Raw genomic sequence first — 22,731 nt, forward strand, 5'->3', positions numbered from 1 at the left:
TCATTCTCTTTCCACTGAAAGATCCGGACGGCTAAAAGCTCTTGTTCGATTCTATGAGCCATTGTCTCTTTTCTCATCCATGATGGGGCCAGTGGGGGCTGTTTTCATCTCTGTTCTGCTACAGGGTAAAGGGGACATTATCTCATGTCACTGGTGAGGTGTGTGGTTCATGGGTCATTGTGCTGACTAGTATTACGTCAATTTGACACAAGCTAGAGTCACTGGAGAGGAGGGAGCCTTCACAACATTGGGCTGAACACATCTCTGTTCTGCTACAGGGTAAAGGGGACATTATCTCATGTCACAGGTGAGGTGTGGGTTATGGGTCATTGTGCTGACTAGTATTACGTCAATTGGACACAAGCTAGAGTCACTGGAGAGGAGGGAGCCTTCACAACATTGGGCTGAACACATATCTGTTCTGCTACAGGGTAAAGGGGACATTATCTCATGTCACAGGTGAGGTGTGTGGTTCATGGGTCATTGTGCTGACTAGTTTTACATCAACTTGACACAAGCTAGAGTCACTGGAGAGGAGGGAGCCTTCATAACATTGGGCTGTAGGCAAGCCTGTAGAGCATTTTCTTAATAAGCGATTGATGGGGGAAGCCCCAGCCCATGGTGGGCGGTGTCATCCCTAGGCTGGTGGTCCTGAGTTCTATAAGAAAGCAGGCTGAAGCCGGGCGGTGGTGGCACATGCCTTTAATCCCAGCACTTGGGAGGCAGAGGCAGGCGGATCTCTGTGAGTTCGAGGCCAGCCTGGTCTCCAAAGCGAGTTCCAGGAAAGGTGCAAAGCTACACAGAGAAACCCTGTCTCAAAAAAACCAAAAAAAAAAAAAAAAAAAAAAAAAAAGAAAGCAAGCTGAGCAAGCCATGGGGAGCAAGTCAGGAAGCAGCACCCCCCCCATGGCCTCTGCATCAGCTCCTGCCTCCAGGATCCTGCCCTGTTTCCCATCCCGACTCCCATCAATGATGAACAGTGATGTGGAAGCACAGGCCTGATAAACCCTTTCCTTCCCAAGTTCCTTGGCTCCTGGTGTCTCCTCACAGCAATAGTAACCCTAAGACAGCCATCAAAGGACAAGTGTTCTCTTGTTCCCTGTCCTGGTAAGGTGTAGCTCTTTTCTTCCTCTCCCAGTTACATCTTCCCATACCAAGTGTTCTCACCACAGAGAAGCTGCTATGATCCAAAGGTCTGTGAACCCCCAGAAGTCACACGATACAGTCCAACTCCTTGGGTGGTAGTGTTAAGAGGTGGGACCAGGGGCTGGGGAAGTAACTCAGTGGTCGCAGCACTTGTCTGGCATGTGTGAGGCCTTGGGCTCAGTCTCCCGAACTATGAGACCAAACAGGAAGCACCCCAAGAACCGTCTGTGAGTATGTGGTGTGCACATACCGCTGTGCTCTTAGAAGAATGACATCGTGTTGTACCTACTTCCCCTAACATGTCCCTAGTCACACAGTGCTTTATTTGTTTAGACAGGGGCTTATACAGCTCAAGCTGACTATGTAGGTAAGGATGACTTGGAACTGCTGATCCTCTTGTCTCCACCTTCTGGAAGCTGTGATGAGAGGTATGCACCACTGTACCTGATTTAACCGTGCCAGTGAATGAACCGGCAGCCTTGAGCATGTTAGGCAAAAACTCGACCAGCTGTCAATCATCAAAATTTTTTTTTTAAGACAGGGTACATAGCCCTGGCTGGCACAGAACTTGTTACGTAGCCCAGTCTGGCCTGGAATCTACAGAGATCCACCTGCTTTCGTCTCCTGAGTGCTAGGATTATGATGATGTACATTAGCACACCCGGCCTAATTCTGTTTGTACCCAGCCTGGAGGAGAAGCGGTGAGGGAGAGCAGGGGCCACGCAGAGCCTTTATGTTCCCAGACTCAGAGTTAAGACCAAAGTCCAGCGGGCATGATTGAGTCTCAGCATTCAGGGAGGAAACTTCCAGCACACTACGAGACATCCAGCAGCCCTTCCAAGCAGCCGGTCCTAAGACCCTGTCTTAGATTTTTTCTCGTTGCTGTGATAAAAATACCCTGACAAAGGCACTTTAAGGAAGAAGGGTTTATTTGGCTTATAATTACAGGTCACAGTTCACAGCGGAGGGAAGTCAAGGCAGGAACTTAAAGCCGCTGGCTGGACTGCATCCACATTCAAGAACAGAGAGAGGGCAACGCATCAATGAATGCATGCCAGTGCTTAGCGGGTTCTCTCCTTAGTAATTCCAGGGCCCAGACCATTCAATAGCACTGCCCACGTTCAAGTTGGGTCTTCCTACTTCAATTACCCAGCTAAGAAAATCCCTCACAGACCAAGCCAATCCAGGCGATTCCTCACTGAGACCGCCTTTCCAGGTGATTCTACACTGTTCCAAGTCAAAAGCCACCTTCACAGGAGCCTTGGGGATAGCTCCAAGTGCCAGAGTGCTTGCCACCGAGCTCCAGGATATGATTTTGATCCCTGGGACCCACATGATAGAAGGGAGAACTGAGTCTTACAAAGTTGTTCTCTGCCCTCTCCCTCCTCCACAAAATAAAGGAATAAAAGTGTAATTACAAAGTAATAATAACAAAATCAGATCTCCTTCTTAGCTGGGCTAAGGCAACTGTGTTTTTGGCTTCAGCAGGCCTTGGGTGGAGTCTTCCCACAGGCTGTTAGCTCTGGGAGAATAGCTCTGACTGCATTCCTGCCTTCCATAGCAGAGCAGAGCAGAGTGGAGTCCCCTGCAAGCTGTGTGTGTGGCAAAGGATGAGACCCAGACTCTCAGGAGTCCTCACCCAGGCTGCAGCAGCCCTAACAGGCATCTCTGCAGAGGGTGAAGCAAACGTTACCCAACAGAGAGAAATCAGTGACCCCAAGACGGAGGACCCAGGGCTGGGGAAGGCAGGGAGCAGGGACTGAGTTTTCAATTAACAGCCTCCAGTGCTAGAAAGCAGCTGATTAATGGATCATCCGTGCTGGTGGCGTGACTGCCACCGCCCAGGGCTGGGATCTGGGGATACACAAGTTCTGGATTCCACTGGGAGAAGGAATCTTCTGGCTTCTGAACCTGAGGGAGCTGGAGAGCCCAGGAGTCGGCAGGAACATGGTGTGCAGGATGGAGGATGGGGGTGGGGTGAGCCAACTGTGCCCTTTTGGCGGAGATCTCTGCTCGGGGATGAGCTAGGGAGATGCTGGGGACATCACGTAGACAGTGATTTGTGTTTCACTTACAACTTGCACCTAGTTCCATGGTTGAAAATGCAAGTACAGAGGTGAGGGCAGGGACTTCGTGGGGACTTTAAAATTCAAATCTGCATCCCACTTCCCCCCCACCCCCCCCCCCCGTTTCTTCCTGTGCCAGGGAATGGAGAAGGGGACTGTCCTAGACGGCACTTTTGCCCAGCGAGTCCCAAGCCACTCCAGGGGACAGAATGTGTGCAGGTAGTCATTGATGAAGGTATGGATTGAGAGCTCTCATTTGCTATCTGAGGCTCTCCCCCAGCCTCAGTTTCTATATCCATAAAATGGGTAGGAATGATGCCCACCTTGAATGATGGTTCTGAGGTTGGATGATATATGAGTTGGCTGAAGGGTATTATGGGAGGAGGAGGAAGAGGAGGAAGAAAGAAGAAAAAGGAAGAGGGGAAAAAATAAGAAATGAGGAAGGAAAGAAGGGGCATAGAAGGAGCCACCACGGCCATCACACCTGTAGTTCCGGCACTAAGGAGGCTGAGGCAAAAGGGCTGCCGTGAGTTAGAGACCAGGCTGGGCTGCATGGCGAGAATTTTAGACCAGCCTGGACTGTAGAATGAGATGGTCTTAAAAAATGAAAAGAACAACAAGTAAAGAATGTTGCCCTGGGCAGAGGTCAAGAGCCACATCATTTGATACACCCCCATGAGCTGGCAGAGCTCTTGGAATGCTGAGTAAAGGTTCTCGGTTGTGCCCCTTGCCTTCGCGGATGGGCAAGGTCCACGGGCTGCTGGAGGTCTGTGCCTCACCAGGCAGGGTGAGCTGAGCCCGCGAGGGTTTCTTGGGGTTTGCTGGACTTCCAAAGGCCTTCCTTCCCCTGGCTCTCTGCAGCTCCAGGGGCAGAAGTACCCCATGTGGTCCATCCGCACACAGACTTCCTTTCTGTGGCCATCTTTCAGCAGCCTGACAGAGTGATTTCCTGCTGCTGCTGTGGGGTACCACAGGTGGAGTCATTTATAAAGACTAAAGGGTTCTGGGGCTCACAGTTCTCAAGACTGGGGAGTTCAAGACCAGTGGCCATCGCTGGTGAGGGCCTTCTCACTGGTACGGATTCTGCCATGTCCTAGCATCTCATCACAGGGTGAGGCAGAAATCCTGGTTCAGGTTCCTCTACAGAGCTTCAGTCCCACTGGATAAAACCCCAGCCTTGAAGTCTCCTTAAGACTTAATTTCGTCCCACCTGAAATGTCACATTTGGGTTACTTTTTCACCTTGTTGATGTCTATCAAGGGTTCCACTGCAAACGGAGGTGTTTTATTTTGTATGTGCTGGGGTGGGGTGGGGGGGTTGTTCACTGCTCTGCCCCCTTCCTGTTTCCTCACCCCCACCAATCCAGCCATAAACTGTCAGCCGGCTGCCTAAGAGGTCTGCTGTCTCCAAGTCCCAGGGCACAAGAGTCCCCCGGGGCACAGCTGCAGGAGCGGCTGTCCATTCTCACCTCTTTTGTTAGCCTGTCCCCTGCAGCTCCTGCTGGCTCTGCAGATCAAGCCTTTCCTTCCCCCCAGGTGATCTCATTTCTCCTGGAGTCTCTCTGCTCTGGTCCAAAGCTCAAGCCACTATTTCCTGCTCATTTTCCAAAGAGACAGCTCTCTCGCCCATTTTCTGTAGTCAGCACCCTGCTCTGCGTCCATCTGAGTCTTTAGAGGCAGAATGTTCCAGAAACAGCCTTTTAAATTCCCTTCTTGGAGTGTGCATATTCCACAGGGGCTCTTCCCCCCTCAACCAAGCAAGATCCCACCTTTCCCCCAAAACCAACACCCTAAGATCTTCCTGCCCACTGTGGCTAAGCTCTGGGCTTCTTTGGGAGTGGCCTTGTGCCCACAGAGGAGTCTGATTAGAACTCAGTTCTCAGGATCAGCAGGAGTCACAGATGTACCCCTGCTGATACCCCACAGCCAGAGGTTCAGACACTGTGCTACTGGCCACTGGGATACTCAGTGACTCTACAGGGTCATGAGAACAGGGAACACCCTGGGTGTAAAATGAGCAGCCGCTGCCTCCCAAGTCCAAGGCCAAGCTAACAGGACATAGCTTGACTCTATTGCAAAAAACAAAAGCAACGATTGCAAATGATTCACTGGTGTCTTTCTATCGCCCCCTGACTCCCTCCTCGTGCATGAGTCCACTGGCTGCCTGCCTCTCTTCACAGTCAAAAGAGCCTTGGGGTTGCTGCGGTCCCGTGGTTGATCCAGGATAACCTACCTCTGGGTCTGCACTGTGCATGTGTGAAGCTGCCATCCTGCTCCCACACTAGAACATCCCCCCACATCTGTTTTGTTGTCCTGTTCATCCTGTTCGGATCTTGGAGGTGACTGGTTTGGAGACATTGCTTGTTCTCCCTTCCCTTGCCCTATAGCATCCTGGAATTCGGATGAGGGTCGTGTTAGCAGGAATGGCACAGAGGCCTGATGGAAAAGGGTGCACTCAAGACCTCACCAAGCCAGTCCAAAACCTGCCCTCAAGGTCCCACACTGCAGAAAGTGATTTTTTCCCTTGAGAGACCAGGTGACAAACACCCGCCAATCAGAACAAGCAGAAGCTTGGGACTTCACGGGCATCTTGGAATGAAAGGGCTCCTTCTGGGGTACATGTTGAAGGCTCTAGAAACAGTGGGGGCTACTTTTGACACCCAGGGACAACCATCCTGAAATAGCTGACTTGCAGAGGAGTGGAGATTAAAACAAACCTGACTAGCTGAGAACATACTGCAGAGAAACAGTGCCAGCTCCCTCTGCAGTTCTGGGGTCTGGGTAGGCCTACCAGTTCCAGTTCCCTTTATGGGCCAACCCATTTGAACTGGACTTTTTGCTACTTAGAAAACCGAGATCTGAGAGGTCCCAGGGTGAATTTACAATAGTATTTGATCAGAGCACGGAACACTCAACATCCGTTCCAGCTGGCCACCCCTTGCCTCCAGTTCCGAGGAGCAGGCCTACAAAGGCCGACACCATCCTGATTCCAAAGAGGCCTCCTGCCTCAGCCCTCCCAGTGAGGAGCTGATATCTAGGCCGGCAACAGTCCCAGCTAACCCTTTTACCTAAGGTCTAATTGACTATCCAAGACAGTACTAGGACACATACCTCTCTTAGGAATCTAGGAAAGCACTTTGCCTCCAGAGGGAAGGAAGCTCAGGTGTGGAGAGGATAGAAGCCAGGGGAACCGGAAGGAGCATACATCTCCCAGGCCTGGGGTGGAGGCCTCCTGAGGGACCGCTTCCTTCTTGCTCAGTGGAACTGAAACAAAGAAATCCATCCAGTCTTTGTTTCCCTAGAGATAACTTGGTGATGTGTTGTAGAATATTATTTTAAGATGTGTTACATTTGTTTATGCTGTGGAACATTTGTTTGATGATGCAAAGATGTGTTGCATTTGATTATGTTGCATTTGTTTAACTCTGTGAAGCTGTGTTGCTTTGCCTGTCTGAAACACCTGATGGTCTAATTAAAGAACTGAATGGCTAATAGTGAGGTGAGAGAAAGGATAGGTGGGGCTGGCAGACAGAGAGAATACATAGAAGGAGAAATCTGGGAGGAAAAGAAGAGCAAGAGAACAAAGAGAAGAGGATATTAGGGGACAGCCACCCAGCCACACAGCCACACAGCCAGCCATGGAGTAAGAGTGAAAGTAAGACTTACAGAAGTAAGAAAAGGAAAAACCCCAGAGGCAAAAGGTAGACGAGATAAGTTAACAAAGCTGGCTAGAAACAAGCCAAGCTAAGGCTGGGCATTTATAATTAAGAATAAGCTTCCTTCTGTGATTTATTTGGAAGCTGGGTGGCGGGCCCTCCAAAAGAGCAAGAACAACCAACAACAGTGATGTCCTATCACCTGAGATCAAAGGAGGCTGAAATAAATCCCAGATCCCACAATACCACAGAGCACGCTGCCTCTAATGGACTTTGCACATTTCAAGTCCCCAAAGCTTTGATCCTCAGGGCAGCACCATTGAGATGCAGAGGGACATTAAGAGGCAGGGTCTGGTCTCTTTGGGTCACTGAGGATGTGTCCTTGAAAGGAGTTGGGATTCTGGTTTCTCCCCTTTCCTCTTTTCCTCCCCCTGCCCACGAAGGGGGTGGCTTGGGGCTCCTACTTTGCAGACTTGGCTCCAGAGTCTCAAAGATGGAAAGTTTGTCCCATTAGCAACTGGGATCTTGAAAACCAAGGCCAAGGACCTTCTCCCTCCTCTAAGCCACCTCAGGGGTTTGTTATGACAGAGGGAGAGGCCATATCGTCACCTGGCATTCCTGGGACCCTCATGCAGGGGTTCTATTCTCATCCTGGCCCCAGTAAGACATGGCAGAAAAGAAGTATCCAGAAAGAAGTAGTGTCTGCTAGCTGGTGACTCGACCTGAGGCAGCCATCCTATAATCATGAGGGAAATTGGTCTGAGCTGGTCCACTCGGGAGGGCAACATGGACCCCTGCTGATGTCCCTGCAGCACTGGACCAGCCCTGGGCCATCCTACCTCTGGACTGCCTGATGCAGGAGACACATCTCCTTTCATGTTTAAGCATCTTTGAGTTCAGCTTTCCTGCAGCAGGAAGCGTTGTATCCAATCCCCCGATTTCTGCTCTGCTGAGCCCCGCTCCAGTACACCAGCATGGACCAGCACCCCAACTCTGGGGAAAAGCAACACTCCAGCTCCCTTTCACAAGCCCTCAGGAGCTCAGCCTCGTGTGGCTGGCTGTTGGTTACATAACCACTGCAGCCCTAGAGAAGCCGAGGGCTGTGTTCAAAACCCCAGGTTGCAGGGGGCTGGGGAAGCTGTTATGAAAACTGCCCAGACCAGTGGTTCTCAACCTTCCTAATGCTGTGACCCCTTTAATACAGGTCCTCATGTTGTGGACCCCCAACCCATAAAATTATTGTTGTTGCTACTGTAATTTTGCTACTGCTTATGAATTGTAATGTAAACATCTGTGTTTTCCGATGGTCTTAGATGACCCCTGTGAAAAATTCATTGTGACCCCAGGTTGGGAACTGCTGGCCTAGAGGAGGGTCATTCCCACACCCTCAGAGCCAGTACCCCCTCCCTGCCGATGCCCAGCTTGCCTAGTGTTCTAACAATGCAGGCATGGGATGGAGGCAGGGCCTGGGCTGGGCCAGAAGGCCCTCATGGAGGGAGTAGGCTGTTCTGTGCTACTGCTCACATGCCCACTGTGGGGCAAAAGCAACAACTGATTATAGATATTTGCTTCTGAGCAAGTGCTCTCTTGTAATGCCCAGGGCCCCATGAGGGCCCTCTCCAGAGTTATTGTGTTTAAAACACACTGCTTTGATCCTGGGTGTTACTAAGGACAAAAACCAAACCAAAAGAACTCCCAGGACCCAAACAATTGAACCCACCCACCCTGCAAGCTTGTTGCTTTCTGGGAAAGGACTCGGGGTCAGGAGAAGGGCCTGGAAGGGGACATTAGGGACCTATATCACTGGACCCTAACCACCTTCCACAATGCTAGGTGGAGGGTCCTGAAAGTCCTTAGGACTGTCTTTCCTGAGCTAAGCAGACAAGGAACGTCCTTTGTGTCCTGTCCCACTTCCCCACCCAGAGCTCTTAACTCTGAGTGACTCTCCCAGTGTTGAGTCCTCTGGCTATGACCCATGTAGAAATGCTGGGCATGGTGACATGCACTCATAACCCCAGTGAAGGGAAGTAGAGATCAGTGGAGCCTTGGGGCTCACTGGCCAGTCATCCTGGCTAACTGGCTAAGCTCCAGCCTAGAGATCCTGTCTCAAAATACAAGGAGGGCCTCTCTAGAGGAGCAACACATGAGGTGGATGTTAGGATTCTGCTGCGCTCCAGCTGCGTGACCGCACATGCGCAGTTCAGGAGTTAAGCAAAGGGCCTTGTATCTCATGTCATCAGTGCGCACAGGCGACTATGTGCGTGCAGTGTGGTCACACAATCAGCACATGTGTGGTGTAGCTCAGTAAGCCCGCCTGTGCACGTTCACCGGGAACCCTGAAAAGGTCAGACACACACCCCACCTTCTCTCTCTGTTCTGCTCTCTCTCCCCACCCTACCACCGTTCTCTCTGCTCTCCACACGGCTCCTTCCCAGGCCTGGTTCTCTTGTACCCCACCCCCCACTCCTCTTCCTCCTAATAAAGCTCTGAAACTGATACTGGGTTCTGTCATGACCGTGACTTTCCCCGTGGTAACCAGCACCATTTATCATTCATTTCAGTGGACTGCTAGCCTACACACACACTCATACACATCCACACTTGCACTCACATATGCAGCCACATGAACATGCACAGAACACACACACACACACAACACACACACACACACGCACACGCACACGCACACACACACACTCCTTTCCTGCCCCAGCCTCTAAAGAACGAAGTGTGACCAGGAGAAAGTGGTCAGGGTGGTAGACACTATGAGCTGCTCTTCTTGACATTAATTCTCCCACCCTTTCCCACCAACACCCAAACTGCTGAGCCCTTCCTTCATTCTCAGCTATGGATTGCCACAGTGTTTAACAAGACCATATGGAAGGTTCTGGAATGAAGGAAGGGGTCTAGCCCAAGCAATGGCTACCCCATCAGGGTGGCTGTCCTTAGAGCTCCTGGCATAGGAGCAGAGGAATACGTCATATTGTTAATGAGGTGACGGTAGGTATACTGATTTAAGACCAGACGGCTGATAAATCCACCCTGCCTCTACCTCGTCTCAACCCTTGGAGGGTCCGGTGGTCTGTGTACATGGGTGAGAGCAACTGTTCTTCTATCTGCTCACACAATGCTCATCTCTTCTAGAAACACCCAGAGGTCAGATGTGAATGTGTGCCCCACCACAGGGAGGGAGGACCTTTGTTCTTTTGAGCCCTAGGAGTCAGGACCTTTGGGGCAGTATCTTTGTCCAGAGAGAGGTCTCCTAAGTTCATTCATGGTTGGGTGACCCCTAGGGTCCTGTCAGGCCATCATGGCACTTGGCCTGCAGGTCTCACCACCCTGGTGTAGCTCTGGATCTGCTACAGACCACTGACAGGATCTTCGGCACCAAACCCTGGTCCATGTCTACAGTGTATGCATCCTTCTATGCCCAAATTACAGCGCACAGCCATAGCCACCATGGCCATCCAACCTATTTATTCCTTCTAAAGCGGCAGTGCAGCTGAGGCCAGAACAAGGACAGAATTCTGCTAGATACAGCCCTGGACCTCTGCTGTCCCTACCTGAGGAACTTTCCAGTCCGGAGCAGCTGCCCTGGGCTCCTCCTCAGCATGAGGTCTCTCTGAGAGGGTGAGGGGATGCCTGCAAACAACCATAAAACTCACCTTTCTGTCTGGGTGGTGACTCTGGAAGACATCCAGACCTGCGCCTGGGGCAACTTGTTACTTCTAAATAAAGGGGCTCCCTTTGCTTGCTTTTTTCTTGTTTGTTTTAGAGTCTTGGAGTCGTCCTGCTGTGGCTTGTGCACTTTGATACAAAACAAGTTCACACGGGAGCCAGGTACAACAACTCAAGCTGGTAATCCTAGCACTGAGGAGGCAGAGACAAAAGGATCAGGGGTTCAAGGCCATCCTCTGCTACGGCAGCAGATTTGAGGACAGCCTGAGGAGGGGCAGAGCACAAATGGGACCCCTGTGTACTAGAAGAACATCCATAACCTGGTCGAAGTGAGTGGACACGGACTTAGGCCGCGGAGGACACTAAGTGGCACAAAGGAGGAGGCACAGTGCCTATGTCCTCAAGGACAGATGGACAGACGGAGAAGCAGGAATGAGAGCCAGCTCTCGGGGCCCAGCTGGGCTTCTATGTGGCTTTGCTTCTGTGGCATCCCAGGTTCTGCAACTGGAACCCAGTGAGCCGTCATGTGAGCTGGGGGCTGGGGCAGGGAACACCTTCCCCCCATTTATTTCAATATTGTACCACCTTTTAAAGTTATTTTAAAATTACGTGTATGTGTGTGGGTAAGTGCCTGTGAGTACAGTCACCTGAGAAGACCAGAAGAGGGTGTTGGATCCCGTGGGGTTGGAGTTATGGGCAGCTGTGAGCGACCTGAGGCAGGTGCTGAGCATTGAACTCCGGTTCTCTGGAACTGCTGAGTCACCTTTCCAGTCCTGTGTAGACCTTCCAGCTGCTGGTCTCTTTCTGGGTTGCTGGCGACAATGAAATGATGAAGGAACCCATATGGTCTCTGTGCCTTGAGTGCTCAGAGTTGACCCCAAAGCCAGGAATTACACAGCTGGCCTCATGATGAAGACAGTGGTCACAGGCTGCGGTCTTTCTATCTTTGCCTGTTGCTGCATCCACACACCTGACAGAAAGCAACTTAAGGAGGTTTGTTTGGGCTCACAGTTGGGGGGGACTGGGAAGGCGTGGCACCGGGAGCCTGAGGCAGCTGGCCACACCACACCCAGGAAACAGAGACTCGTAAGTGTTGGTGCTCAGCTCGATTTCTCCTTTAAAAACGCTACCTCTGTTTATTTTGTGCGTGTATGTGGAGGTCAGGGGACAAGTTCGGGGAGTTGGTTCTTGCCTTTTATCATGGGTCTGGCATTTGGTGCCCAGCACCCATGAGTGGCCACTTGGGGCTGTAACTCTGGCTCCAGGGGACACGATGCTCTCTTCTGGCATGTATATATATATGTCTCACTATGTAATTTGGGCTGATTTGGAACTTGCTATGTAGACCAGGCTGGCCTTGAACTCAAAGAGATCCACCTGCTTCTGCCTCTGAGCACTGGGAGAAGAGTGTGTGCCACCTCGCCCTTCCCCATTTTTTTTAAAGACTCCCCCTCCGGCCCTTGGGTCCTCTGCATCCTTCGCTTCCAGACCGGGAGGTCAAGAGGGACCCCCAGCACCGCCAGAAAGGCCTCTCCCCAGATCCCCTGAAACACTGGCACGGGCAGCAGGGATACGTGGTACAGGCAGGGAGGCCACGCTGCGCGTGCCCGACGTCCAGGGGATGGGGCTTCCGGCCCAGAGTAGCATGATTGGCAGTCAAGGCAGCGTCTGAGGCGCCTGCGCTGGCCGGCTCTTCCGGCTTCGCTGGCCCCGACACGCGCCTGTTTTGGCGGGAGTAGGCGGCGGGTGTGAGGTGAGCTTCGTGGGACCCGTGTGCTGGGCCGGGTCAAGCCCGCTGGGCTGTGCGGGGCTTTGGGTCAGGCGGGGACTGTTATCCGGCGTGGGGAACGCGGGCGGGCGGTCCTGTTGCTGGGCCTGTCACCCAGGCCGAGCCTCCCTCCCGGGCACGCGGCCTGGCTGGTGGCTCCGGAGAGGCCCTGTCGCCCTCTGCCTGGCTTCCGGCGCCTGAGACCCAGAGGACAGCGGCAGGGATGGACTTCCGGTGCTGCGGCTGAGACAGGCCTTGCTGTCCATCTTGGGTTTGGCCAGGGCCTTCCTTGCGGGCTCCGTAGGGGTAATTGGCCCCAGGAGTGAAGTTCTGTGATGCTTAGGATCGCCTACATTGTGGGGGCGGGTTTGCATTTTAGCCTTTGGGCAGAAGCTACACGGGAGCCAGGCACCAAGTGTCACCTGTGCAGGGCGGGTACAGTGGCCTCTGGGCTCCCTCCCCGCAGCTGAGGCCCTGTGGGGTATTTGCTCCGAGATGCCACCTCTCGAGGTTATTTTTACAGCAGCAGCTGGAAACCCCCGCTCCTTATATAACGAGCTCTCTGCTTTTAAATGTTGGCCTTAACGCTTAACATTTTAGCACATCATATAGCCAGTGGGAAGGTATATATGTGAGCTGTGTTTGGCCCCGGGGAAGGGTGCTCATCTATGCAGACCCGCCAGCGGCCCGCACTTAGGGAAGCTGGGTGCCAGACACATCTGTATCCTGGTGCTGGAGACACTGAGGAGGGGGATTGGAGAATTCAAAGCCAGTCTGGGCAACATAGCCAGACACTGCTCTAATGCAAGTGAGACATGTCCCCACACTGACCTGCATTGTGCGAGCTGAGTATTTGACTTAACTGGCTGGTGAGGACGGCTCCTTGCCTTGTGTTTTACTCTGTTCTTTAGGGCTAGTATCGGGGTCAGAATTTGAGGTTAGGAGTGGTCTGGGGCGGAGGAGTACCAGACAACTTCCTTGCAAACGAGGCAGGACCCGTTACCTTGCAGCCTTGATTTGGGGGCCTCCCTATGCTTAGGGTCTGAATGGGGCTGTGAGAACATTTTTCAAAGTAGGGAATGTATTTGAAGTGAAGTCTCCAGAGCCTGTGTGTACATGAATCAGGATCCGTTTACTGCTTGGCCTCCTGGTGCTAAAAAGCACCAAGGGGAGAGAAGGAGAACCCGAGGAATTCCTGGGAACTACTAAGTCATAGGCATCTGGCTCTCCAGATCTTCTCCATGCCCATGAATATTTGGCAGCTCTTGCCCTCAGGACAACTCTCAGATGATACAGAGGAAGTGAAATGGGAACCCTGGAGGCCTTCATGAGGCTGCTTTTCTGGCAGCCTTGGGCTCTGGAACTCACAGAAAAAAGTAATCTAGATGCATCATGACTTACAGCCCCAGCAGACTTTCTGGTCTCAAGACTCAATTAAGAAGGCACTCTCAGGCTGGCATGCAGCTAGTGTGACTGAGTGGGAAAAAGAATGTAAATAATTAGGCCAGTCTGCTCATCATGGACATGGTGGGAGATCAGGGTAGGGGGACCTTCTTGGGCAGGAGTCCCTCTTCCATAGACAGATAATAATCTGGTCTTCTGTAAGAGAGCAGCTGAACAGGACCTGGAGGTATGTAGAGAGAGTGTCCTGCTTCTTGTGGCTCCTCTTGCTGGTATAATCCAGTCCAACCAGGCTTTTCCTTCTGCACCGAGAGTCTTAAATTGCCATTACAACCCCAGTTGGTGTTAGGAGACATTTGGATGTGTGGATGGAAGATAGTTACTCCTCCTCTTGTCAGCCAGCCTCAGGGAGCCCCTGGTGAAGCTGCTGGTGTCAGGAACAGGGACTTGATGGGACTGAGCCTCCAGTTTCCTGTCAGTTGTCCTCATTGCTGCTGGCCTGGCTATTGTCTGTCTTGGGGTGGACTGTGGGTCACCTCACAAGCCCTTGGATTATGGCTCGATTCCATGTAGTTCCACCTTTTACTCTTTTTTAGGTCAGGTTCATGTGGAGAGAGGCAGAGTGCTTAGTTCACAGATCTCACAGACTTCATGGATACCATGTTGAAATCCAATCCCCAAACCCAGCAGAGGAGTAACCACAGTGATCAGGAGGTAGTGTGGGAATTCTCACACCCTTTGTCCTCCTACTTGCCCTCTTGGGACCGCCACTCCTGATGTGCCCCTCCCTCTGTCAATGGCCCTGTGTTCCCTCACCTCTCCTGTGGCCCTTTTCCAGACCAGCCTTTGGTCCTCAGGCTTTGGGATGAAGTTGGAGGCCATCACCCCATTCCTGGGGAAGTATCGCCCCTTTATGGGCCGCTGCTGCCAGACCTGTACTCCTAAGAGCTGGGTAAGCGATGGTAGGGATGGGCTCTCCCTTGCAAAGCTTAGGTTAGCTTAGTTCTGGGAGTGAGGATACTGGGAAGCTGCCTCCTTCATGGCTTTCCAAGTTTGAGCCTTCACCTGCACCATGCCTTTGCCCTTCAGAGGAATGGATGCATGGGGGTCTGTTGTTGGGATGTGGCTTGGGAGAACTGGGTAGGAAGCCTCAGGAGAGCGAGGCTGGAATCTACCTGGGTCTGCACTAGTTCTGTTCAGTTTGGGGACGATGTCCATTCAGACTTCACAGCACTCAGCATCTCTTACGTGTCCATATCACGTGCGGCTGCCGAGAGGGCTCAGCATTCTAATTGAGATTCAGGTTACAGATTCTCTGCTCTTGACAAGTGAAAACCCCTACTCAGAGGATTTTAATGTGCTTATCTCTAAGAGGGCAACTCCAAACAGGGGCAGTGGTTTCATTTTAAGCATGAAGCTTTTTTCTTTCTGAGCCAACATTGCGATCTGGGGTCAGACATCTGGGAGATGTACTCCATACTTTCCTTCTGGTAGACTCAAAGGGCCATCAGGCGGAGGCTAGATGGGCAGGGTACAGACTTGGCTTGCAAAGGCCCCCAGGACATGCTGTCCTTTCCCTCCTGGGTAGGAGTCCCTCTTCCACAGAAGCATAATGGATCTGGGCTTCTGCAATGTGATCCTCGTGAAGGAAGAGAACACCAGGTAGCCAGAGCTAGGGGTGCAGGGTGGTGGGTTACAGGGGCCCTTTGTGGTATCATTTTCTTTCTGCAATGGTAAAAAGAAGGACCCCGTCCTCTCCTGCAAAACCACAGCAAACGGAGGCAAGCTTTACTCTCCTCAAACTTCCCCCCACGAGCATGTACGGGTTGCCCACTGGCTGTCAAACCACTGTGCCCCCTCAGTGGGGAAGAGGGGTGGGACTAGGGTCCAGATAAGCAAGTGGTCCCTCCCTTTTTTTATTCTCTTTGGTGGAGCTTGGTCCTGGGGCATGAGATGGATGCAAGCCCTTCCTGATGAATAGACCTCTGTAGACCCTGAGGAGGCCTTTCTGAACTATCTTCCCCCAGGTTTCGGGGCTGGCTGGTTCGCAGGCTCTGCTATTTCCTGTGGTCCCTGGAGCAGCACATACCCACCAGCTCTGATGCATCCCAGAAGATCATGGAAAACACTGGGTGAGGAGGCAGGATCAGAGTCTGGCACTTGGAGGATACTTTAAAGGGTGACAAAGGCTCTGGGTCAGGATGGCCAAGGCTGGCTGAGGCAAGGCTTCTGGAATGTTATCTATGCTTGGGCCCATATCGGACTCCTGGCTATGCACTGGGAAGTGACTGGAGAGACCATTGGCATCTAGCCCAACACTGTTCTCCTAACCCCAACAGGGTGCAGAACCTCCTCGCAGGGAGGGTTCCAGGAGGGTCTGGAGAAGGCCAGGCACCTGACCTAGTGATGAAAGAGGTGCAGCGCATCCTGGGCCACATTCAGGCCACACTGTGCCCCTTCCTGCTCAGGTAACGACCAGATCTAAGTAGTTCAGGCTGCTCTGAGGGCAGTAAAACCAGTAGTCAAGTTTCAAGTGTGAAGTGGCAGCCTGATGAGCTGTGATCAGGAGCAGAGACAGCGTATCTGCAGAGCTGTTTGTGCCATTGAGAGATGATTGGCAGGCACTGAGAGGAGATCGGGAGGTTGAGGTGGTAATACTGGGACTCGTGAACAGATTGGGTGTTGGGAGGAAAAGAGAAAAACACAGGAAATCTCTGTTTCTGGCCTGGTATCTGGGGATGTATACAGAGAGGGACAGGCTTGGTCAGAAGGGAATTGGCTCTGGAAAGATGTTTGGATTGAGAGTTCCAGTAACTGACTTGAGGACTTGGTTGTCTGTAGGTCTGGGAGCTCAGAAGGAAGGACATAGATTTGCAGAGCTGTAGTATACAGTTTATGTTTAAAGCTAGGGGATGAGTTAAGGTGCTGAAGGGGCCTTAGGATTGTGTCAGGCTCAGCTTCTGGTGATCTTGACCAGTCCTCCATTGTGACAGTTCTTAACTCTGCTGAGGCTTTCAGGCCCTTGGCCTTCATGGTGCCCTTGTGTGGGAGTCCCAACACAAGTCTAGCAGGTTGCCTGCTTCCTTTACGCGCCTAAGTAGTCAGGTGGCCTTAGAGTACAGCGTTTATAGGTGTATGGTCTTCCCCAGCATGCCCACATATCGCTGCTGCTTAGGATTGCCCCCATTTAACGCTTCCATTGGGTGTGGACTTGCTTGTCTACACGTTTTCTTCTACCTACTTTGGTAGCAAGATGGTCCCCTACTGGGCATCTGAGCAAATGCAGTGAGCCCTGCTCTGCTTGTGTTGTCTCCCTTTTGCATTTTTCCTGGTAGTTGGTAAATAGAAGCTGACCAGGTTCTGTCTGGAAAGGGTCTGAGTCCTTTGATCTCCCTTTAGATGAAGAAGCAGAATCATGTCTGATGTGAGCCAGCCCCATCATGAGGGCTTGGACGGGTCAGGGCCTCACGGCTGCGGCACCCTTAGCATTCGCTGTCAGCTGTGAAGCAGGTTGTGACCTCTCCTGATCAGTGTGGGCAGTAATGCTGCTTGCCTTAGGGTAGTTCTGGGCAGCCTTGTGGGGTGCTGTGGGGCTGAGCCTTGCGGAAGGTGACCCTGCTGCACCTCAAGCTGGCACTGCTTCTAAGGTTGTTCAGCTGGGCACTGCTGTGGTTCCTGAACCGCCTCTTCCTGAATGTGCAGCTTCACAAGGGGCAGATGAAGATGGTCCATAAAGCTGTCCAGGAGGTAAGCCAGACCATACTGGATAGGTTTGGATGGCCTGAGCAGAGGCAAACCCAGGCCCCATCAGCTGTTAGAGAAATCCACAGCTCTTAGCCTTTCTGCCATGCTTCATAGTTCTGCTCCTACAGGGTTTCCTGCCTTTCCCTCAGTTTCCACAACTGTTAGGCCTTGCATTACCTTAAAAGTTGTGGGAAGGGCTGGGCTGTGGTGGCGCACGCCTTTAGTCCCAGCACTTGGGAGGCGGAGATGGGCAGATCTCAATGAGTTTGAGGCCAGCCTGGTCTACAAATCAAGTTCCAGGACAGCCAGGACAGTTACACAGAGAAACCCTGTCTTGAAAAACAAAAAACAAACAAAAAGTTTTAGGCAGGCTGCTCTACCTTTAGGAAATGTGCAGGGGACCCCTCCCCCCCCCAGGGCTGCCCTGGGACTTGGAGGTGCTGGGGTTTGGCTGTGTTTTCATGGTGGGTACTTCCTTCTGGCTGTCTCTGGAGCAGGGCTCGCCGCTTGTTTTCCTTTCTACACACAAGTCACTCTTGGACGGGTTCCTGCTGCCTTTTGTGCTGTTCTCCCAGGGCCTGGGTGTGGTCCGTGTGGCTTTGGACCCCCGCACCTGCTCTCCTGCTCTCAGGTAGGACAGGAGGGAAATCCCAGGCTGGAGCAGGGGGATGGAAGTTATTTTGCCTTCTTGGTCTGTTTTCAGCCATATGACAGGCCAGCCTGTAGACTTGGATGGTTGGCTATGGGTCCCTGGGCCATGGCTGCTTCAAGTGTCTAGACAGGCCTCTGGGCCCAGTCTCTCCTCCAGAGCCCCTGCTCACTATACTCTGTCCTGTACTCACAGAGCTCTACTGAGGAAACTTGGGGGACTTTTCCTGCCCCCAGAGGCCAACCTCTCCTTGGACAGCTCAGACGGCATCCTCGCGAGGGCTGTGGTCCGTGCAGTGAGTGCTCCCAGTGGTTATGTATTGGGTGGGCCAAGCGTACAGGGGTCTGCCTCTGATCTAGCCACCCTTCCTCTTCCCTTCTAGACTGTGGAGCAGCTGCTTGCCAGTGGGCAGCCTCTGCTCATCTTCCTTGAAGAGCCCCCTGGGTACCCAGGGCCCAGGCTTTCAGCCCTGGGCCAGGCTTGGCTAGGACTGGTGGTCCAAGTGGTCCAGGAGGGCATCATCCCAGATGCTACACTGGTACCAGTTGCCATTGCCTATGACCTGGTTCCAGATGCACCATGTGACATGAACCACGTGAGACCCTCTTGTTCCTGGGGACCCCAAGTGGACACCACTTTTGGGTGGTACAATATGTTCTATGATCAGGCTCCTTTAGGACTGAAGTCAAATTGGGATATGAAGTGTGTGTAAAGGAACTGTCCCTACAGTCACCACCCTGCAGTATCACCCAAGGTCTTTGCCATCACCAGACCCTACAAGGGAGGTCATGGGTGAAAAGACAGCTTGGAGAAGACCAGTGAGCAGTCTGGAGGGCAAAATGGGTAGCAGCCCTGAGACTGGCCAAGAATACACGTGCGGCCTCTCCTCTCCTGCAGGACTTGGCTCCCCTGGGGCTGTGGACAGGAGCCTTGGCCGTCTTTCGGAAACTGGGTAACTGCTGGGGCTGCAACCGTAGAGCTGTGTCCGGGTGCACCTTGCCCAGCCATTTTCCCTGCAGGTATGAAAGCAGCTGGGAAAGGCTGGGAGAGTCTTTGTGGTGGTTTGTTTGGCCTTCAAAGCCATTGTAGGGATAGTATTTCCTGTCTTAGATGGTCTGTGTGCAGGTTTCCTGGGGGGCAAGAGCAGACCACACGTCTTTATCCTGGGCAGGAATACGCCATCAATGCTAGAAGCTGCTGGGGTAGCAGGCAGACCCTGGAACACTTGTTACAGCCCATTGTGCTAGGGGAATGGTAAGGAGCACAGAGGTGTGGGTCTCAGAAGGGAGGCAGGCGGCTCTTCAACTGGTGGCCACTCCAACCATCCCAGAATATCAGCCCCAGACACTCACTTCCCTACAGTCTAAGTGCAGGATGGCACATAGGCCTGGGAGGGGAGAGGGTTCTGAGTTCTCCCAGGACTTGGAGAAACAGCTGTAGGTTTGGGAAGCTTTAGACTGACGTTTTGGTCTGGTTTCATTCTTTGATGTGTCTCTATCCAGTAGTGTTGTTCCAGACACTGAGAAGGAGCAGGAGTGGACCCCATCAACTGGCCTCCTCTTGACCCTCAAAGAGGAGGACCAGCTCCTGGTCAGAAGACTGAGCCGGCATGTCCTGAGTGGTGAGGGAAACCCAGATCTGCACCTTTGCGGTGTGGTTTGAACAGTACTTTATGTGGATTATATATAGGGCCAATTACCAGGACCCCATGGTTTTCAGCACCTGACCTCCCGACCTCCTTTGTGGCACACTTGGGACATTGGAAGAGTGGGGTATCCAGGGAGAGGGGGAGCAGATGAACTCAGTGTCTGAGCCAAAGGCAGCTGTGCAGGAGATCATGTCAGGTCCAACCCAGCCCCGCCTCAGATGCCCCTCAACTGGTGTCCTTAGCTGTAAGTGGGATGTGGCTGTGGAGTAGCAACGTGTGCCTGCAGAGGCACTTGCTTAAGGTCTGTTAATGCCTTCTCAGATGTCACTCTAGCACACTGTTTCGAGTGGGTCTGGTTCACAGCACACGTAATAACTACTTCCTGGAACCTGCTCTCTCTGCTGGGGTGGAGTTGGGGCTGTGCGGCTGGGAAGATCTGTCAAATGGTAGGAGAGATTAGGCCTCTCTAGGCCCTGACAGCACCCTGCATCTCCCCCTCCCCTCCTCCCCAGCCAGTGTGGCCAGCTCAGCAGTGATGAGCACAGCCATCATGGCGACACTCCTGCTGTTGAAGCACCAAAAGGTAGGGCACTGTGTGGTGGGGCCCAGGGAAGGGCAGCGTTTGGCCCTCTGCTCAGGCCTGTTTTGCCGCAGGGTGTGGTCCTGTCACAGCTCCTGGGGGAGTTTTCGTGGCTGACGGAGGAGACACTGCTGCGTGGCTTTGATGTGGGCTTCTCTGGGCAGCTGCGGTGCCTGGCCCAGCATACACTGAGCCTGCTGAGGGCACACGTGGTTCTGCTGCGTGTCCACCAGGGGGACTTGGTGGTGGTGCCACGGCCTGGCCCAGGCCTCACCCATCTAGCACGCCTGAGTATGGAATTGCTGCCCACCTTCCTGAGCGAAGCTGTGGGTGGTGAGTCAGTGGGCTCTGCAGGGTTGGGGTGAATGTGCAGGGGAGAAGGGAATGGTTCCCTCCTTAAGTAAGCCTCCTTCTCTGCCAGCCTGTGCAGTGCGGGGGTTGCTGGCCGGCAGAGTACCACCTGAGGGGCCCTGGGAGCTGCAGGGCATAGAGCTGCTGAGTCAGAATGAACTGTACCGCCAGATCCTACTGTTGCTGCACCTGCTACCCCAAGACCTACTGCTGCCCCAGGTCAGACTCCCCCAGCTCTGCAGGGCCCTGGGCCTTGTCCTCATGACCTCCTGTGGCCGTGGTCCTGGCCCCCAACTGTCTGGTCAGGAATCTGCCCCCCCCCCCCCCCCCGGGCACGCACGCTCTCTGAAGGGCGGTGGTGCTTCTCTTCCTGCAGCCCTGCCAGTCTTCCTACTGCTCCTGTCAGGAGGTGCTGGACCGCTCATCCAGTGTGGGCTCCTGGTTGCTGAGGAGGTATGCTCCCCTAAGTGCCAATGTCCGGGCTGCTCCTCTGGCCCAGCACATGGAAGCCTGTCTCCTCTACCCTGGGCTTACCTGTGTCACGCCAGTTTGCATGTGTGGCTCTAAGGGTCTCTTCACACCTCCTGCCTCCACATTTCCTAGTGAGCTTGGGTACTTGGCCCAGGTAGCTCTGGGCATCCTTTTGGGCTTCCCAGACCTACTTTCACCTGCCAGAGCCAGGACCAGGTGTGAGGGCTGTAGAGCTGACTCCTGCCCAGCCTTACCAAGGCCCAATGACTCTCCCGACTCCTAGACCCCGGGCTCCCGGCCAGCCTGTGACACGGGAAGACAGCACCTGAGCTCGAAGCTGCTGTGGAAACCAAGCGGGGACTTCACCGACAGTGAGAGCGACGACTTTGAGGAGCCAGGGGGCCGGTGCTTCAGGGTGTGCTGGGAGGAGCTACCTGGGAGGGAGGCAGTGCAGGCGGTGAGGTACCTGGGAGCCTCCTTCCTCACTCTGCTCTGTCTCCAGCTTAGCCAGCAGTCTCGCTGTCCTGACTTCTTCCTCTTCCTCTGCCGCCTGCTCAGTCCCATACTCAAAGCCTTTGCACAGGCCGCCGCCTTCCTCCACTTGGGGCAGCTGCCAGATTCAGGTAAGCCTTAGCCTTTCCCCCCTTGGCAGTAAGGAAGTACCCCCTTCAGGGTAAGGCTCAGTCCCACAGAGCTGGGGTCTAGCTCTAATCTCTCCTGCAGAGGTGGGCTACTCGCAGCAGTTGTTCGAGTTTTTACAGGCCTGTGCCCAAGAAGAAGGGATCTTTGGTGAGTTCCAAGCCCCATCCCAGGCTCCCTGGAGGGGATAGGTTTGCTGGTGACTGCTGCCCCCTGCTGGGCAATGGCTGCATGACTCCGTGGAAGAGAGCTCGCATTCAGTTACATGCAAGCCCTGGTTGGTTCTCCTTTAAGAGGAGGAAAGCCCTGCCCAGTGGCTCCTTGGTTTGCCTCAGAGCTTTCACTGTCTTTCTCTTCTTCCCAGAGTGTGCAGACCCAAACCTTGCTATCAGTGCTATCTGGACATTCAAAGACCTGGGGGTAAGAGAGGCATTATCACCAACCCAAGGGCTGCTAGAACTTTACACTCAGGCGCTGAGGCATCACTACAAGTTTCTTTGGGGGGGGGCAGGCTTGCCTTTGGGGCAGTGTCCCCTCAGCAAGGGTGCTTACAGTCCGTCTTATGGTTCAGGTACTGCAGCAGATGCCCAGCCCTGCAGGACCCCAGCTGCACCTGTCCCCTACATTTGCCAGCCGGGACAACCAGGACAAGCTGGAACAATTTATCCGACAGTTCATCTGCAGTTAGAACAAGAAAGTGGAACCTGGTGGGACTTGTCAGCCTAGAACTTAGCTGTGCCTCCTGATCAGGACCCAGCTAACCTGGCCTTAGAGAAGCCATGTTTACTCATCATTTGGTGTGATAAATAAAGACACTAGGTTAGGTTCTTCCCTAAGCCTGAAGTATGTGTCCAGTATCTACTTCCTTCCATACTCAGCCCTGTGAAAATGGTGCGCCTTCGGGGAAGAGTGTGTGTGTGTGTGGGGGGGGGCTA

The 22,731-nt window shown here is 53.2% G+C and overlaps 1 protein-coding gene across 1 annotated transcript; it reads left to right on the forward strand.

Annotated features, from left to right (window-relative positions):
- Positions 1 to 12,237: 12,237 nt before the first annotated feature.
- Positions 12,238 to 22,639, forward strand: Gpat2 (glycerol-3-phosphate acyltransferase 2, mitochondrial). The gene is given in 24 exon segments (XM_028892736.2): positions 12,238 to 12,298; positions 14,311 to 14,428; positions 14,553 to 14,666; positions 15,303 to 15,376; positions 15,742 to 15,846; positions 16,054 to 16,182; positions 17,362 to 17,461; positions 17,956 to 18,089; positions 18,303 to 18,402; positions 18,490 to 18,702; positions 19,005 to 19,083; positions 19,086 to 19,126; positions 19,279 to 19,361; positions 19,610 to 19,728; positions 20,268 to 20,338; positions 20,410 to 20,668; positions 20,757 to 20,905; positions 21,063 to 21,105; positions 21,108 to 21,139; positions 21,441 to 21,572; positions 21,660 to 21,780; positions 21,881 to 21,946; positions 22,161 to 22,216; positions 22,368 to 22,639. Coding segments are annotated over 23 exon segments (2,400 nt in total). The 5' UTR covers positions 12,238 to 12,298; positions 14,311 to 14,365; the 3' UTR covers positions 22,485 to 22,639.
- The last annotated feature ends 92 nt before the right edge of the window (positions 22,640 to 22,731 follow it).

The sequence above is a fragment of the Peromyscus leucopus genome, chromosome 4 (genome assembly GCF_004664715.2).
Source record: "Peromyscus leucopus breed LL Stock chromosome 4, UCI_PerLeu_2.1, whole genome shotgun sequence".
NCBI classification, from domain to species: Eukaryota; Metazoa; Chordata; class Mammalia; order Rodentia; family Cricetidae; genus Peromyscus; species Peromyscus leucopus.